The 19954-nt window shown below is 39.7% G+C and overlaps 1 protein-coding gene across 1 annotated transcript in view; it reads left to right on the top strand.

The window, feature by feature from the left end:
- The window catches only part of LOC133268850 (multiple epidermal growth factor-like domains protein 6), a 210337-nt gene that overhangs the window by 133267 nt on the left and 57116 nt on the right, over positions 1 to 19954 (top strand). The window contains exons 6-8 of the mRNA XM_061452608.1: positions 6765 to 6887; positions 13776 to 13901; positions 17911 to 18033. Of these exons, the coding sequence (XP_061308592.1) occupies positions 6765 to 6887; positions 13776 to 13901; positions 17911 to 18033 (372 nt within the window). The remainder of the gene's footprint in view (positions 1 to 6764; positions 6888 to 13775; positions 13902 to 17910; positions 18034 to 19954) is intronic.

Genomic DNA, 19954 nt, shown 5'->3' with positions numbered 1-19954 from the left:
AACCCTGAAAACCACGTTAGTGTTAGCAAAACAGGACAGATAATTTTAAAAACTTCTGCTGCAAGAGCAAAATATGTCATGCTTAATAGTGGGTATATTTGTGAGTGGCTTCATAGTGGTTGTCAGAGTTTGGACAGTTTCAAACTCAAAACTTGGGGAGACTGATTTAAAGGAACCTATGAGTTTCATCTGTCACAAATTTACTTATAGCAGTAGCAGGTATTATTTTATGTTTTGCTTTTATAGAAATTTCTGACTTTTGTGATGAGTTTATGAATGGCTGGGAACCGAGCCTGCTTCCCTTCCTTCCCTTAAGTATATGAATTATTTAATTTAGAAACACACTGAATTAGTGAGTAAAATCCACCATGTAAATTAGTGGGGGAAAAGACCATATGATATTTTCACTTCATGACTTGTGTGAAGTTTAAACAACCTTTGGAACACATGAAAGAGACTAATCACAGTGCCATTACAAATAACAGAAGGGAAAGCACTGTCATACATCTTTGTTGATTTTAAATACCATGTTAAATAGCAAACAATAAGAGAGCTTCCATGTCAGACATACTAAATGATCTGGAGCTGAGGAAACTTGGTGAGGTAGTCTGGGCAAGGGAGTGGTAAGCCAGATTTTTAACTTATTTCCAAATAAATGTTTGAGTTGAACAGTTTATCCACTTGCCATAATTTCAAATACAGCCATTTAAGTGTTCCTGTGTCTGTTCTTCATGTAAGATCCAATCTCCTGTGTTTCTCTGTCACCATTGTTACTGACTAATCCTCACATCCTTACAATATTGCTTGTGGACCAATGATCCACAGGGCTCCCTGAGTAAAGAAGAGACAAACCCCTGCTGTTACTGAATTTTAAGAAAATGCTCTATAGAATAGAACATGCTTCCTCTTCTTGGTCATGATTTTTTAATAAATAATTACTATAATTAGTTTTAATTAGACTGTGACTTTAAAGCCATCAGCATAAGCCATCCTCTGAATAAATGCAAGTAGTTTTTTGTGTTTCCCTGCTTCTGCTGGTTGCATCTTTTCTGCAATGAGCTGTGGGGACTGCAGTGACTGGAAAATGGAAACGCATGTGTCATTCATTCAAATTTTATGTAGTATTTCTTAGGCAATTGGTAAAAAGTGCACAGTTATGCTTCTGTGAAAGTTATTTGGGTCCGGTGCTCAGGTGTTTGTGCTGTCATGTACCCAGAACATGTTTTGTACATCAGCTCCCAGATGGACAACAATCTTTTCAATCATATCAAGTCTCTAGAGTGAGGGGTGTGTGATGCTCACAACTATTTGGTCTCTGCTGCTCCATATTGTTCTTTACTTGCCAAAGTAAAGAGGTTTTGCTAGAAATAAAAAAATCCTCAAATTATGAGGTTGGAACTGCCCAATTCTGTTTTTTTTTTTATTCTCCTGGACGCTGAAAATTTTTTCTTTGCTTACCTATTAGAAAGTAGTGGCTTTGAACAGTTATCAATCTGTGCATGTTTTTACAGTCAAGGGAGAGAAAGTCTTTTCATTTGTCACCCAGAAGAAATGTCACTGGCTCTGTGAAGCTTGCTGAGAGGCAAACCTTGCTCTGCCACCTGTCCCTGCTTAGGCTGTGCATGGTGCTCTTGAAAAGTGTCCTTGATGTGCATGCCATCCGTGTGACACCCTTGGCACATCATCTCTCTTTACATTCATGATTCTCAAAATGTGTGTGCTGTCATTGACTTGGCCAGACCAAAGAGGGGGACTCAGGTCTGCAGTAGGGGCTGTAATTTAAGTAACCTTGTGTCTTTGATTTTACTAAAAATACACAAGCAAGAAAAGTGTGCAGTAAACTTAATATTAAAGGACCATTTCATCTTGTAATTTCAGAGCAGTCACACACATGTGCACAGAAGGAAGGCATGTGAAAAGTGATAAAAATTACAAATAATGACCTTATGAAGAAAGCGGTGCTTTAAAAAAGTAAATTGAATTAGAAAGGCAGATCTGCAGGCACTTTGAGATCCAAAGTAGCAGTTGTTCTGCACCAGAGCTCAAATATAGGCATATGCCTACAGGTGGTCATGGATGCATCAATGCAGACCTGTGGGAGAGCAGGTGATGCATTGATTGTGGGAGCAGTCACTGTAGAAATTGCTAGACAAGTTCCTTGAAAAAAGAGGATTTAAAACCAAAGAGGACTTAAGATTGCATTAAGTAGTTGTCCAGTGGTTAAAATAGTGTCCTTTGGAAGCTTCTGATTCTTTGGGTGTTTAAGGGCAGGTTTAAGGAGGTACCTGGCTTGTAGTGTAAGCACAAGGACCTTTGTCAATGTCAGCTCCCCTCCATCTGGAGACATGGGAGCTGTGGCTGCAACCTGCTCTTGACTGCAAGTGGCATTGGGCTGCCACAAGTGGAGAATGTGAAAATAGGGAACTGAAAAATAGCCCACCTGCTCACAACTCTGTGTTGCACAGCATGCCAGAAAAGAAGGGAAAGATGATAAAAATGGAGAGGATACTGCAAAAGCTCAGTCCTTCTGCCATCAGAACTGGTGTTTTTCTTGTTTTGGGATTTAGTTTTGCATGTTGTTTACATTTCTTAATGGTTTAAAAAGCTAAGCTGCTTGTTGGTAGGGAACTGATCTGGCAACACCTTGCTTTTTTTTTTTTTCCTTTATAAAAGCATGATTTCAGGTTCACTAATTATCTGTGTTTAACACCACTGTCTGCTTATTTTTGAGGAGCTGATTGATCATAGATGTTCCTAAATGTTTCAGTAAGGATATGAAAAAAGCCACTGATGTGATGACCCTGAATTCCAAACAAGCAATCACACAGTTCTGTATTTAAAAAGGTTTGGGTCAGGGCAAACAAACTATTACCAATGTGACTCATCAAGTGAGCTAGGGACAAACCTCCTTGAAGATTATCAAAAACCTATTCAAGGATATGGAGGACTTAAAAATCTGTAACTTCATCAATAGGATCTGCCTTTGGAAAAGGGGCACTGTGCTGGCAGTGGTTTGTGCATTTGTACACTGCATCCTCTTTTTCCATGTTTGAGACTTGAGATGTGCATCCTGTCAGGATGGAGGAAAGGGCAGTGTGCAGTCAAAATGCACTGAGCTCAGTCCAAGTGCACAGGCTTCAGAAGCATGAAGAGCTAAAAAAGCTCTTAGTCATGGTGGCTAAAATACTTTGCAACTTGGAAACATGTAGAATTCATTTTTAGTTTTTATGACTTACCATAAGGTTATTCCTGCCAAGTTGTTCCTGATGAAAAGTGAGTATCCCTGTGCAGGAGTGGGGGCATACTTCATACAGACAACATGGAAAGCAGAGACATCTGCAGTGGGGAATGCCACTAAAATGCATGTCTGTTGAAATCTTCCATAGGTGGGAAGGAGGATATTCACATATTGACTCTGCTTTATTCATCAACAGCATAATCCCCTTTGCAAGATAGCCTGGGATCACACACTGTTCTCATTTCACTTCTCGTCTCAGCAGATCGCTCTGTCTCTGTTTTGTGGGAATGCAGGCACTTTCCTTGCAGTCTGACTCACGAGATGCAAGCCGTAAATGGCCTGAAATTTGGGTTATTCAGATAATTGTCCTAAATTGTAACTACAGAGGACTGAGCGCGTAGGTGTTTCAGTGTGATCTGCAGTGGAAATGAATCCAAATTTAATTATAATGTATTCTTAAACAGACACAATCTTCCATAATCCTATAATATTTTAGAATTACAATAGAATGACTTTATATTTCTATAATATTTTTTGATATTTTTAGAACTTCATAATTCTAGAATAATTTTATATTTCTATAGGTATTTCCATGTAGAAAAAGAAGCAGCTATGTCTGTACCTGTAACAGCATAAGCTGTTGTTTTTCTGGTGTGTATGTTCGTTACCAGGATAGCAATTTAAATATGAAAGTCCAAATAGGCAGGATTTTCATAACTTTCAAGTGCAATTGAAACATTTAGATTAGTGTCCACTTTGCAGACTGCTCCCTGGACAAGATAATTAAGGCATTTTTTCTTCTGTAACTGGGGGCAAAGTTGTTTCCTGGCCTTGGGATGTAGGAGACATTGAAAGGTGACTGTGCAGTGCAATTTTCATGATTATGTCTGTAGTGAAGGAATCTCTCAACATATAATCCTTAAAATATTGATCCTGCAGAAAAAGCCTGAAACTAGAAGGGATTGTGTGTTATCAAACTTGCTGTTCACGTGGCATCCATGCAAGACAGTCTTGGAGTCGCGTTGCAGGTTCATTGATCTCACCTCTGCTTTTGTCCTGACTTGCTGCAGGGAGTCTTGGGGTGGGGTTGGCTATAGCTCTTACATACAACTATTTCAGGGTCTTTATTTTTCTTCTAATTATACTGCCTTTCAGCAATATAGTTGCTTCATGGCCCGTTGGGATGTGCTATCATGAGGGAAATGCCATTGAAAGTAGAGCCACAGTGGCTGCGGGAGCTGCAGAGATCCCCTGTAAACCAAGTCAGTTCCTTAAATGTTCAAATAGGGTCCAACAAATAGAGCTAACTCCAAGTGCTTGTTTTTGTTAGCTGAACTAATCTTTTCTCCTTTCTAAGTGCTGAAACGATAGCTTAAAACTGTATCTGGTATATTAGATTAATTCTGCAGCTGATTGTAGCCTATAAAATTACTATATTGAAGCTCCCAGTACTTGAGTTTATTGAGGTATAAATACTCGAATGTGATGTGCTATACAGTTCAGCTGCTTCCTTGTTATATTTTTCTGAGTCTTTTTGTTTGTTTTATTTCTGTGATACTCGAGACAAATAGTTTCCTGGTTTTGATTTTGTCCTAACATTTTTCATCAGGCTAGTTCTTAACAGCATAGAATTCAAAAAGATGAATAACAATTTCTGCATACTGTTTACATTTTAAAAAGCAAAACTTCTGTTAAAGAAGAGTATTCCAGATGTCTCCAGGCAGTAGGAAATGTAGTATACTGTCTAATAAAACAGCAAATACAGCAGAAGGATTAAAAAGTAGTTCATGTTAGCAAATGGTCAGAATTTAAACACTAGTCAACACCAGGATTTCATTTTAGGTGAGTGAAATTCACATGTGAAGTATTAAAATTTAACTTTATAAATACATTTCTTTATGACCAAGACACTGTACTTTTCCAAGTCGTCTTTAAAACTTCCTTTTTCATTTAACTTTGATTAGATTTTTCTAAAATAGAATAAACTTAAAAGCATTTTAAAAAATTTAAACCATGAAGGCTAAAAGCAAAGCAAATATATCAACAGCAAAAATATGAAAGCCAGGTCCCTTGTTCCTCCAGTGCAATATTGGGGAACCTCTTTGTGTTGCTGTGTTCTCCACTGCTGGCAGGCTTCCCCACAGCAGCCCTTGTTGCAGCCACTCTTTTTTATTTCTTCAAATCCCAGTCTCCCCATTCACACCTGCTTTGGTGTGCTTGGGTGGATAAACACCTTAGATAATTTGAGAACCTGATCTAAAGAGCAATTAAATCAATGGGAGTCTTTGATGTTGAAAGGGGCATTCTTTTTAGATGTCTTTTGCCAGAGGGAAGTTTGGCTTCAGCAAGGGGAGAATGTCTTTGGTGGTGAGGGTAATTTGGTACTGGCATCACTGCTTGGTGAGATGGAAGGAAGTGGCATTGCCATCCTTCATGGCTCTTAAGGAACAGGCAGACAAATTCTAGGCAGACATCTGCCAGGTGCAATTTTGTTCAGGGCATGGACCAACTGACCCTTATTTCCGATGACTTCTGTGTCAATTTTTGAGGCACTAGTGTCAACATGCCAGTCAGGTGCTACTTACAGTAGCCCAGTGTTGCTGAAAAGGTGCAGACACTGCTTATTTGGTATTTTTGGAAATTCAGGTTTGTGGGTCTGTTCTAAACCTTCACCTGTTTACTTAAACTGTTATTGATTTTTTTTTTTTGTCCATCATTGTGTATCATTTTCAGATGAAACTTTAAAGCAACATTCTCAAGCTATTTTAATACTAGTTTCCCTCTTCATTTGGCTAAATGTTATTCCCTAAAATGTGAAATATGGAAAGATACCTGCTTAGCTTCGGAAACAATATCATCAGGAAATCACATAGTTTTTCTGGGAGGTCATCTGAAAAGATGCTGTGGAAAGCTTAGGTGAATGCTAGGAAGCCTAAGGGGAACGAGTCACAGAAAATGTGGCACAAAATCATCATTCTTTTTAAATGTAATGTCTAAGCTCCCTGTGTATTCAGTGGTTGAAAATGTAATGTTGATTGAGAGCATGGGCTCTGTTATTGCATTGCTTTTTTCCATTTATGTTAGTTTTATGTGCTTGTGCCTTCAAGAGCACCCGCTAAAACGATTAAAAGCGTGGTGCAAAAGCAAATCTTCATACAGCAAATGTTTAAAAAAGCCAAGTGTTTGACCAGTGGTACCTACGAGCTCAGATGTGTTACCTTGCCCTAATTATTTTGCTGTATTTTTCTCTTGGCCCTGAGGAAACAGCCATGTCACAGATCATTCTAATTAACAAGGGCTTCAGAAGTACAAACTACAGAGGCAGTGCCTGCAGGAACTTTGAAAAACACCGTATAATTTCAATTTTCTTTGCTCTGTTTACAGCACAGAATTGAAGCAAACAAAACCCCAGTCTGAGTGTAATGGTTGCATTACGCATAAGCTATGTGCCTGCCATCCAGGAGAGCTGGGGTATGTCTTTGCTAAGGCTGTCATGTAATTCTCATCATCTGCCTTTCTTCTCTAGATGTGGATGAGTGCGCGGTGGTGAATGGTGGCTGCCAGCAAGGCTGTGTCAACACACATGGCTCCTTCCACTGCCAGTGCTGGGCAGGATATAGGCTCCATGCTGATGGGCGCACTTGCATAGGTGAGTGAAAGTTGACAAGCACTTCCCATACTTCAAGACACAGTTTTCTCTGCTAAACCTCTTTGCCTCTGTCCCAGTCTGAGTTTTGACTAATTCACAAAGGATGTCATTATCCATTCCAGCACAAGAAGCTTGATTCGGGTATTTCCAAATTACTTCCTTTTTTTCTGTGAGCGTACAATTGTTCCCTTTTTTTTTATTTGTGAGTGATGGTGTCCAGTGTTTCTGTAATGCAATCTTATGAACATTTCTTTTGTTTGCTGCAAGCATTAAGGAAATAGGGGATCTTAGTTTCAAATAAAAATGTTTTTTTGAATTCTGAGCTTTTTTAATTTGTGTCACATCTCCCTGCATGTTTCAGCACTGTCCTGGGCTTTTCTGCCCCATTACTCCTCCTCTTAGTCTTTTTGCCTGTTTTTTGAGAGATACAAACAGCAGGTAGCAAAATCTCTTGCCCACAGCTGCCTGGCAGAACACTGCTCTTCTGACCAAGCAATCCCAAAATGTAGTTTGTGTTTTCAGCAATGAAGACAAAATAAAAACTTGTGATTACCACCAAGAAGTTGTATTTAGCCTTTTAGTCCATCAGACTGCCCAGGCTGGGTCCCCATAGGCTTTCCCAGATGGTGGTGAGCTGAGGCAGGCAGATCTCATTAACTGGGTCAAGGGGTGCAGCGGTGAAGTAAAATCTCTGACTGCACTACAGTGAGCAGAGCAGAAAATCCTCTAGGGAGGATCAAAAGCAGAGGCCAAATTTGTGAATTACTAAGATACATCTTAGAACATGGTGCTATGGTCTGATAGCTAGACAGTGAGCTCTAAAAGGCTAATGAAATATTTAAGTATGCCTTCAGAGGTCTTCTAGTTTTCAGAGAGTCCATGAAAGGAAACAGTCCTACCTTTCATCTCTTCAGTCTTTGCTGTATGTTGAGGGTTTTTTTATGTAAAACAGTAATGCAGAATTGTCTGCTTGAGTCTGTTTTGCATTTTAGTTATTAGGTACGGTACAGTGAGAAGTATGGATGGGGTGGGCTGAAAACTCTCCTCCAAGTATATGAATGAATATTTAGCTTGCGCTAATCCTTTTAACTCCATCAGGGGGTGCCCATGCATGTGAATCTGAGAGTCTTGAGCACTTTTCCTGAGATTCTGCTTGTGCTGTGGGCTGATAATTAGGGTGCTATAGATTTGTGAAAGCTCCTTGTTCCTATAGTGATCTTATGCCCTTTGATCTGTTACTTTATCTACACTGGTCTTTGAAAGGTTGCACTGCCCCTGTACATGAGGGATACATCTTCATCTGCTGTGGTCCTGTTTGTAACATCTCCGTTACAACCAATAACTAATTTCCCTTGCTCAGCCAGCAAAACCCCTGCTGTACTCCTCTGTGGCACACTCAAACAAAAGATAACATATGAAAGCCAATAACAAAAGAAGTTGCAAACCAAACTGATTGCTTTTCTTTAAATCAGTTTTATATCTCCCATATTGAAGATCTTCAGCTCATGAATGCTTGCTTGTGGATATGCTCCCCTTTCTGCCAACATTAAATGGAGAGCCTGGGCTGGCTGCAGGTTTTGGCAGCTGCTCTGCTAATCTGAATGATGCTCGCAGTTGTACTGACAGACATCCTGTTCCAAGAAACAGGCATTACAAAACAGTAGGAAGAGGGTGGATATGATCCCAAAGGCTGTACCTGAGTTTGAAAAACAGGATGAAAAGCCACTGATTCACAGTATGGAGTTACCCTGTGTATGTTCATGTAGATGAGAGCACCATGGATCTTGGCAGTTCAGCCCATGACTGGTGCCTGTTTATGTGCTTGTGGAAGAATAAACCCTGTGTTTCTTAGGTTGGGCTTTGAGCCCTGAAACAAGACATGCGGAGTTAATTCTGCATGTTGCTAAAACCAATAATAAAATATGCCATCCTTATTTTACATTTAAATCAGTACTGAAGTCAAGTTGCTGAATTTTGTAAAAAGGATTAAAATATTCTGTCATTTGGGAAGAAGAAAAGTATGTTATTTATTTAATTTTTTAAGGCTGGTTTTAGGTAATATGAGAAGAGCAGTCAAGTCTGGTCAGCTCACATCTGCAGAATAAGTTCACTCAGTTTGGTCATTGTTCTTGTACAAAGTCCCTTGGTTGTGATTAACGTCAGCCAAAGATGTCATTAGTCATTTCTGGTATTATCACAGCAATAAATTTACTGATGCAGCTAGAACACGGGATGTACCAATGCTCAAGCTGTGGGAATAGTATTTTTTGTTTAAAGAACTTGCTCTTTTAGGTTTGTTTGGTTTACCACATACAGAGATTTTCAGTGTTTTGGTCATTGCTTAACTGCAATTAAAAATACTGTAAAGTCTCAATCTTTTCTTGATTATCTTAGCTGGATAAGGTATGGGTAAGGAAACACTAGTGTGAGAGAAGAAATTAATGTAAAAGCAGAGCAGTGCATATTCAACTAGAAACACTAGCAGTTTTCTGTGAATTAAAAGAAGAGAGAGAAATTCATATCTCTCTGATCAGGTCTGACAAGGGAAAACCCAGAAGTGAAAGATGAGATGTCTGAGTTCTGTTACTCCTCCTGAATAGTCTCATTTTTGGCTGTGGGGAGAGGGAATTTTATACAAAAAAGGACTAAAGTGGCTTTGGGGAAAAAGAGCAAGAGAACTGAATGAACACGAAAAGCAGGTGGTACGACAAATTAATTTACCTGTGTAATGTGTAAAACCTTCTGTGGGCATAGAATAGTAAGGTTTTCTCATGGCACAAATAATCGAAAGCTCCGTTTGGAGTTGTCCTAGCTATGAACATTATCAGAAAGCGAGTTTTCACTTCACAAATTTGTTCACAAGAAGCTATTAAAAACCTTAATACATGGTCAGTTCTTTTTTCAGTATCTCAGAAATTATCAAGGAGAAACAGAAATAAATACTAAAATGAGAGACAGGAGTAGGTTTCAGAGAGAACTGCTATCATAAAACGGATACTGAATGGAGGATATTGAATTCTGTTTCAGGTTTAGACAAGACACCAAAATAAATGTATATAATAAGCTCTCATGCACTGGAGCACAAGACAGTTACTAACTGATGAGGACAGAGAAGCTTTTCATGTAAACCAGTAATCCAGGAGTTCCTAGCCTCAGGATTTGGGCACTAACTGCTGACCACTGGGGATAGAGTTTGCCTTTTCCTGCAGGAGCAGTTCATATATTCAATTTTGAGCACTCATCTGATCAAGAAGTAAACCCAATAATCATAGAATCATAGAATGGTTTGGGTTGGAAGGGACCTTAAAGATCATATAGTTCCAATCCCCCTGCCATGGGGACACCTACCACTAAATGAGGTTGCTCTAAGCCCCATCCAACCTGGCCTTGAACACTGCCAGGGACAGGGCAGCCACAGCTTCTCTGGGCAACCTGTGCCAGTGCCTCACCACCCTCACAGTAAAGAACTTCCTCCTAATATCTTATCTAAATCTCCCCTCTTTCAAAGTCATTCCGCCTTGTCTCATCCCTACAGGCCGTTGTAAAAAGTCCCTCTGCAGCTTTCTTGTAGACCCCCTTTAGGTATTGGCATTCTGACCTAGCCCAGCTAAGCAGAACATCTAGTGTTTCAAATCGGGCTTGCATTAGCAATTATATTTCTTCTGTGGATACTTTAGAAGATGTAAAGATCTCTGCCACATACTAAAAATGAAAAGGAACTACATTCTGGAAACGAACTGTTTATGGAAGGTGATTACCTCAGCTGCAGAAATAAGAAACAAACATCCCTGCAGACAGACTTTTCAGATGAACCCAACCCAGACTTCTGTTATATTCATTCCTTCCACATTGTCTTTTTCTTCTTGGCAACCCTATGTTTCTGGGAGCAAAAGTGCCAAAATCACTTGAGGGAAAGCAGATTTTGGATGGTTCTCATACATAAGGAAGCGGGTCTATCTTCTTGTGAGATATTCAGCCTACATCTGAGTCAAAAACCTGGGATAAGCTTTCTTGTGTAATTGCATGGAAGATTACTGAGCTTCTGTCAAACTCTTCCCAGTGTCCAGTCCTCTTACGATGTCATCACAGTATGTTTGGGATCCTCACTAACAGCTGGTGGTCCACACCTCCACTGCTTGTATGAGCCTCAAAATACACGGTTTGAAGTTTGTTGTTTTTCATTCTGCCTGCTCTCATTAGAAACTTCTGCCCATACTCTAAGGCAAACAACCTCTAAAATGGGTTGCCTTGTTCAGTGATAAGTAGTATGTGAAAGTAAATTACTGTCATCTTGAATCCTTTGATGATCTCTGATACTATGTGGCATGCCAGAATCCCATCTTTTTCTATGCACCTTTTCTTCCTTAGCTTTTTGGTCCCACAATTTTGCTCAATATTGAATTCACTTTTAGATACATGTGCCAGACTGAATGTTCACTACAAATTAGGTAATTAAAATAGCCAGAGGTTACATTGTCTGGGTTTTTTTGCCTTGTTTTTAGTGCCTTGATTATGTTAACGCAATAAATTTAATTTCAATAACGTTTAGCTGACTGGTGTCTGGAAGGCAGAAACTCAGAGGGAATACATGTTTATTGTAGTATTGGGCTGTGGTTTTAGACTGATGTAAATTCATTGTCTTCACTGAAATTTGTTCTTGTTTAAAATCCTAGAAGTGAAAGCAGAACAGAGTTTTCAGACCCCCATTCATCTCTGGTTCCAGCTGTTATCTTTGGTGTCTGCCTTATGTAGAAAAGCTGTTGAGATGTGGGTTTTTACAGAGACTTTTGCACACTAAGGCTTTTAACAGGAAGTGACAAGATATTGCTATAAATCTATAACTTATGTTTTTCCACATCAGTAAAAGCACAGTATGTCTGGAGTTTTTTTTGTAATTGATAAGGTTGGATTGAAGGTGATGGAAAACACAGGCTTGAAGAGACTGCATATTCTAACCCCGTGGTTGCTGTGTATGCATCTAGCTCTGGCTTCATAGTTGGGTTTTCTGTGAAAATATGACCATTATTATAAAAATAAATGAGTTGGAAAATGTATATTTCTCTGGACTTGACGGCAGGGTGAGTTTTCTACTAAACTTCAAGAGTAAATCTTTGCAGGAGGGCATACGGTATTTCTGCCTGAACTCCATGTGCTCAGACCTCTAGCCACAAGCCCCTTTACAGGAGATGGGATTACATTCATGATATGCCGAGTCTCTCATTTTTCTGATCAAAGATGCATTGCTGGCATCAGACAGCACAAGCACAATTCATCCTGTTACTTCCCCAGTGGCTCTTCTCATTCAGTCTGGCACCTCCTCTCACGTAGCACACGCGATGCCTTGGCAGCAGGCATGAAACCTGGCTGTGGCTGCTCTGGAGTAGTAATCCCTCCCTCCACAGCTGCCAGCAGAGTCCCATGCTGGGCCAGGCAGCACAGCCCCCTCAGTGCAAACTCTCTGTGCAGGAGTTTACACCCATCACCTTCTGGCTTCGAAGCCTCCAAAATCCTCAGTATGGCAGGTTGCTGCTTATTTCCCCTTACATCCAAATTGGCTTATGCCCACCAGAAAAGGAGGGAGAAAATGCACTTCTAAAAACTGAGATGTATATTCCATCACTTGGAGCTGATTTAAGGCCATTTTCATCTTCTGAAATATTTTCATCTCATTTGAATATTCTTGCTGAAAAACAGGTCTTTGGAAACAAATGTGCAGCAAGCAGGAAGCTCAGTGTATTAAGTCTGCTGTCTTCCATGTAGAAACCAAGCTGCTTTCAACTGGGTGGGAGGTTTGCAGACACAGGTGAAGATCAGAAGCCAGGGTCAGGTCCAGTGTGCAGCAAGGTATCTCCTGGCTGCTGCTATGTGTGCATCCATGATAATGTAAAAATTTGCTTTTCTTTGGGTATTTTTAACACACACTTTGCTTCCTACAGCAGCTTTTGTGGCTAATGTTTTCTTAATGTCTATTACATATAAATGAATTAATATGAATATTCCTAAAATAAATATCAAAGCTCTTTGCTGACTTCATTGGGTCTGGAGTTTGATGCCTTTCATGAAGAATCAAATAATCTTTCCAGCTATTCATTGAGAACGTAATACATCCACTGATGTTAAAATACATACAGACGCAGTCCTGCACACACTCACACTTACATATGTACAGCTGAACAACAGGTTCAGTCGATCGCTCTTATTTTTATATGCAGTGTGCGAATAGGTGTGGGTGTGTGATAACGTATTTTGGCAGGAGGAGAAATGTTTCTCTAGAAGCCAGAGATATAAGTTGAACAAAAAAGAATATTAATTTGCTTGGGTAAAGGAAGCAGCATCTTTAGAGATGTACTAAAGACCCTCTTGTTACTTGTGGTTTACTTTCTAACTCTGTCCTGTGGAGCTTGTGACTCCTGTTATTTGCAGCTTCCTATGCATGAGGCTGAGGAAATCAAACTAAAAGACAGGTTTTGTATATATGTGTTTTTTTTAAATAAATGACAGCAGGGACAGGAAAAAAAAAAACACCAAACATCAAAACAACAATGGGCAAATACCAGTAGGGACTTCTTTTTTCCCTCCTTACCTCAGTGGAATCTCAAGTGCTTTGCTGCTGTCAGATCAAAGGGTGGCTGTACTTCAGTCAGCATTACAGCTCTTGGATCTCACCTGCCTCTCACTGGATTCACAGCTTTCGCTGACATGGAACACTGTGTCAAGCAAGCACCCTGAATGCAAGGGAGGGCAATCACGCAGGCGATGGGGACAGGTGCATTTATGAAAGCTGTTTGGTGATGTTTGTGTATTTTTACTGTCATTTATGCATTTAAAATAGGAAGTAAGTTTCTTGGGTTGTTGACATGTGTTCCTTCAATGCTTCCTTGGCTCCAGCCATCAATTCCTGCAGTGTTAACAAGGGGGGCTGTGAGCAGGATTGTGTTCAGCTCAGTGAAGACCGCTATAAGTGCCAGTGCCAGCCAGGCTACCAGCTAAAGAAGGATGCCAGATCCTGTGAAGGTAAGTCCTGCACTACCTGCCTGGAGACACACATTAAAGGCAATTAAAAAGACCCCAGGATAGTGTTTCGGGTGGCTGTGTTCATTCATATTTCACCCTGCTTGCCAAAAGCAGCTCCAGGAATTGCTTATTAACAGAATTTTAAAATGGCACATTTGAGGTGTGAAGTTCACATTGATTCACAATTTTGAACAAGATTTTGGCCTCATAGACCACTTGCTCTTTGTTGCACACTGACGATGATGACATAGGTTAGGAACTTAATCATGTTGTAATTCTAACATCTTATTACTCATCAAGTTGTTTATCAAGTTGGCCTGTGTTTTATTCTACATAATTCCATAATGTGTTTTATTCTACATAAACTTTTCTTTATCTGGTTTTGGTTTATGTCTCTCCTAATCATAGTCTGATTAATTTCTTCTCCCCTTCAGGATTCTAAGCAAACACTCTCACAAGCAGAACAGAAATGCTACCTTTGCGTTTGATTATTTGGGGAGGGGGGGTTCTCACATGTATTCATCAGTTTTTAAGGCAACTCCTCCCCTTCCCCAACATAGGTGCATACACATAGTACCCTTGAATATGCCAGAGTAAGATAGGGCCAAATATGTGGATATACTGCACTAAAATTCCTGTCACAAAACCGTTTCCATATGACTTCTTTTCTGCTTGGAGCTTTCATATGCTGTGTATAAAGTGTAAGTAAATCTTGCTGTTCAGCTTGGTTCCAACTCACACTGTATGTTCTGAGCACTTGGCCTTCAGTTTTGGCCTCCCCAAGTCCTGCCCTCTACAGGGCACCCACAACCAGCTCACCTCTCCGACTTTCATGGGGTGGCTGCGCTTTGTCCCCAAGATTGCCAGAAAGAGTCAGACAAGGGGAGTTTTGGGTAGGGGAAAGGGCATCTGAGACCTTCTTCCACTGTTCTCCAGCCTATTTCCAAACCTCTTGTGATTCCTCTGTGCCTCTGGCACTTAAGTTGTCCTTGGCCAAGCCAGCTGGGCATGCAGACCCCTGCATAAAACTTTTCAGTGTTTTTTTTTTATGGTGGTGTGTTGGGACAGAGGTTGGATTGGCAGGGTCTGAGTGTGGCGATGCCTGGTTGGGTCACTTGGATGGTCATGGAGCTGTTCAAACTTCCATGTGCCACTTAAAGCTCTATCTCAGCTGTTAGTGACTGGTTCAGCTCAGCAGCAAAACAAGCAGGTTCATTCCCCTAGTTGGTGAGGTTCTGCCACCACACACGCAGCTGTGGCCATTGGCTTCCTCACATCATGAAGCTAATGAGGGTCAGACACCCACCAAAGGCAGCAGTTCATCACCAGCCAGTAACTACTGAACAGCGGCTAAGGGGCAAGGTCAGCTTTGTCTGCGGGTGAGACCTTGTCTGGAGTTCACGTCTCTACCTGGTTACCTGTGTTCAGAATGGTATAAATCAACATATAATAGTGCAGCCCTCGCTGGGATGACAACTGTCCTTAGAGGAAGGAGAATCTGTCTCACAAGGGGAGCTCAGCTGGCAAAATGAATATTGAGTAGGATGCTTTCTGCCATAAATACCTTAGCAAATAAACACCTGGGAAAGAAAAATGATAGTTAAACTGATGGACAAGATTTTTACAGGAATAAATGAGCATAAAGTGGCCATGAATACAGTTGGCTTGGCAATTAGAGATGTTGTAAGTAGAAAAGGTGGGAGGAGGTGAGCTTTGCTGATTTTACTTTCCAAGCAGAAAGGATGGCTGCTGTAGGCACTGTTTTGCACAGTGCTGGAGAAACTAGTGTCATGAGGGTATTTACTGCAGCAGGTGTAGCTGTGCTGCATGTGTGGAGTCATCCCTGCTGACTGCTTTGGAGTTAATACTGCACCCCATAGCCCTGAAAGGCCACACAGAAACATCCAAGCCTAGCAGGGTAGTGCAGCTTTCAGCATAGAGGCAGACTGATCTAGAACATCTAGGAAATTAACCATTCCATTAAATTTTTTGCCATAGTGTTTAACAGCTTGGAATAGAGTTTTGTATGATGCAGTCTGTTATCTACTAAAGTTGTTAAGTCAATAAGAGCCAAATGAGTTATTTTTAGTTTTTCCTGAAACCTGCCTATAACAGGAAGGAACAGATATGTCAGTGGAAAACAAGTCAATCAGTGGTTGCTTTATGTCCTGAAGATCTTTCCTTTACGATCTTTTACCTTGTCTAAGGACTTCCAAGGCTGCTATCTTTATTCAGATTACTGTGTTGTGCTAACATCTACCCTATAATTTGTTGTTTGTTTGTTGTCATGTCACACAGTATTACAAGTTTACTCTGGTGCAATAATCATTCTCAAATTAAAGCTTTAGATGCTCTGAAAACCATTATAATATGCAGGTTTAACAGATGCTGTTTGCTAGTAATTTTGTTTAGTTTAACCAAATAGAAAAAAATCAGCAAATAACTCAGTATTTTATATCAGTGAGGAACGAGTTCTTTCTTGATGCTGAATCTTTTGTAGACCACAAATTGTCAAACTGTAGATCCAAGCTGTCAGTGTTGAAGGTGTTACATAGAATGAAGTGCTGCTGTCCCTTGGAAAAATATTTGCAACCTATTGTGGTGAAAATCCAACAGAAAATTTCAGTTCTACATACTTAACAGTGATTTTTTTATTTATTCTTAATACTCTTAAGGCAAACTCAGTCTGCAAACTTGAATTGTTATTTTCTTGAGATGGCAGAGGTTAAACAAGGGAATTTAAAGGTGTTCTGGGGGAATATTCTTCTTTGCCAAATGATGGCTGAAAATGCCACTCACTACACAGAAAAGTGAAAATTGGAAAAATGAAAAAGAAAATGAAAAAATGAAAAATGAGAACAGCTTCAACCCTTTCCCAGGGTTACTGAAACCGTGACAGCACTGCCAGTGCTTTGTACTGATGTTAACTTTCTTCCTCATGCCTTGATAAAAGTTGGCTTGTACAGAGCTTGAGTTGGCTGGTGAAGGAGTTTTCAGGTTGGAGGCGAGTGAGAAATACTGGTCAAATGTCTCAAATCAGAGAATAATTAGTAAAATGCTAAAACTGAATTAGAGCTTGAATTCTGACTTTTGAAAAGCTTTATTTGAAGCTAAGCAGAACTCCAGAGGACACATTTTCAAAGGTGTCCTCCAAATTTATCTATGTGATGTTAATCACCAGTGTGTTAGCATAACTAGTACTCCAAACTGAAACCTCAACCTTCTGCAGAATATCAGATTTTGGTATGAAAACTCTGGCTCTTAACCCGAATTAGACCTGTCCAAATAGTCCCAGTTAGGTCTCTTCTACTGTGTGCAAAGTCTTTATTTGGGCAGATACATCAGAGTTGTTTCCAGCAGGTATGTATTCCAGAAATAAACCCATGAAGCACAATGAAATCTCTGAGGTGGAGACTTCTATAAGCACTTTATAAATGTGTTGCTAAGTACTTGCCACTTAAGAGTGGCTTATCCTTGAGATGGTATGTTTTTGTTCAAGAAAAGGAAGAAAATCTTGATGTATAACAGGAATGACATGTTTTTAGACTGAAGGAGGTCTTTTGTGGCTCTCCAGCATTTATTTCCTCTAGAGACTTTTAAATACACACTGTTCTGTGGCAAACTCCACAGCTGTATGTGTTTATGGGTTCACACATATTGGAATGCTAATTGCTATTGTTTAGGACAACTACTGAAATCTGCTCAGTTACAGCAAAATAAGAATAAAATGTACTTATCTTATCCTACTTTCAAGGTGTAATACAAGCCCAGCTTCCCACTGTGCAAAGCATTGTTGCTGCTCTTGAAAAATGCTGTCCAGCAACAGAGAAAATAGTGTTCAGAAAAACAATGGCTCTACTGTACACCAAATTCTGTCAAATATTTCTTTTCCAGTCTAATCTCTTGCAGCTACAGTAATCTTTGTTGTTAGTTATAACAGTGGCAGGTAAGATCATTTTCAGACAAAACCATGACCTTTAAGTTGACAGTATGTTCTAATTGGTTTCAGTGATAGACCTCTGCACAACTGGGAATGGAGGATGCTCACAAATCTGTCAAAATGAGAGAGGAACTGCAAAGTGCGAGTGTCATGCAGGGTATTATCTTTCTGCAGACAAAACGTCCTGTTTAGGTAAGAAACTATGGACTATTTATTGGGAAGAAAGATACTAATACGCACTCTGGTTTGCTGAGCTTTGAATGGAAAAGAATATATTATACAAATATATGTCTGCATTTTGAAATGCTGTTTCTTTCTGTGATATTGACATCACACAATGCTATTGAAGAACCATTTTATTAATGAAAATTACTCTGTGATCTCTTAAACCATGCTTTCTAGCAATTGGATTTGTAGATACTGTAATGTCATTCTTGTAGGGTCCCTTTAAAATAATGCCCCAGATACAGCTCCTGGAAAATTGGTTCAGGTTAACTCTGAACCAGGTCACTAAAAACCTATTTAGAATTCAAAGGGCTTTTTAGCTGGAGAACTGTTTCCATATTAATAGACAAACTACTGTTAAGGAAAATTATGAAGTGTAAGATTTCCAAAGAAAGGTGTTTAAAGAGTTGAATTCCAAAGTCTTGTATTTAGTCTGAGATTTTCAAAAGGATCTAAAGCATTTTTGAGCTGAAATGTGGGGCAATTACCTATCAAAATACCTGCTTTTCTTTCAATATGATACTTGGAAGCTAGATTATCAGTTTTTTGAAGGAAAAAGCAATTGTGGACTTCATGGTGCACAGATTTTTAACAGCCTTGTCAGGGTATGTATTTGGACACCAGTTATGAGCTCCTCCTTTTGAAAACCTGGTCAAGATTTTGCCAGTGTTCATATTGTTGTCTTGTGTGGTGCTGGGTGCTTTGCAAAATACTTCCTACCTTGATTATTTTACTCAGTTGTCTCTAAGCTATTCTGTGAGTAACATTGCACAGCTCAGTGACTATCCTCTCTTACTGCGATTACTCATAAGTAAGGTTACTGAAAAAGCAGTGTATTTTAAAGCAGTGTAGACACTTCACTGACGATTAATAGATGGAAACAGCAGTGGGTTTAATACTAGGGTCAGCATGTTATTCATTTTATCTAAGATACACATTGACAATTCCATTAATTTATGTATAAACTAACACACTAGGAAACTTCCAGTGTCACATATTGGAACAAATTTTCTTCCCACCTTCATGACAACAGTCTTTTGAATTGCTAGGCATCATGTCTTACTATGGATATGCAATTATTTTTTTTTTTCTTCCAGAAATTATTCAATATCTTTTGCAAAATTCAAGCTAGTATTTGGCTCTCTGGAAGATGAGCTAGAAGGAGACAGAGAGCAACTAAAGTGTCATACTTTAGCTATTAGCTGTATTTAAAAGATAGGAAGAAACGTAGAGATTGGTGGCTGTTTCAGTTTTCCAACTTCTTTCTATTTGAAAAAGCAGAAAAAGAGAAAAGCACATATACAGAATTTGCCAACATAGTCTACTTGCAAAATGACAATTACAGAAAAAGGAGAGAGAGCCCACTTTAGTCTAAACAGCAGCTATACTCACATGGCTGCTTCAGAGAAGCTGTCATTTATCCTGAAATTTTCATGAGTCGGTGTGTGGTGTTTGCACTGCCTGAGGCCTCTTTTTGCAAGTAGGCTGATTGCATTTGTAAAGCTGCTTGTGTTCAAGTACAAGGGGCCATGACTATGGCACTGGTTACAGCATATGCGAAGAAAAAAATAAAACCTGTTAGAAAGTGGTTTGCTGTGGCAAAAGGTGAGGAGCTGCACACCAGACTGTTCTCTCCTCTGTGTGAGACACTGACCCAGGATCGGTGCAATGAATAATCTGTATTTTGGAAGCAAAATGTCAGAACAAGAGAAGGAACAGGAGGTGGGTTATGGGTTTGCTGTGTGCAAGATAATGTCAGTCTTTGCACAGAGGTTAATGTTGTCTGCAGCTGTGCTCCACAGCAGCAGCGTTTAGTGTAAGTTTTTGCTTTGCCTTTTTTCTTTTCTTTTTTTTTTTTCCCCAATAATTATTCTTTATGAGTAGTTTT

Source organism: Pezoporus flaviventris, unplaced genomic scaffold, assembly GCF_033815535.1.
Source record: "Pezoporus flaviventris isolate CSIRO_AGI_PZ_B2104156 unplaced genomic scaffold, CSIRO_AGI_Pfla_v1 ptg000013l, whole genome shotgun sequence".
Classification (NCBI taxonomy): domain Eukaryota; kingdom Metazoa; phylum Chordata; class Aves; order Psittaciformes; family Psittacidae; genus Pezoporus; species Pezoporus flaviventris.
This window is presented reverse-complemented; position numbering and strand designations above follow the sequence as displayed.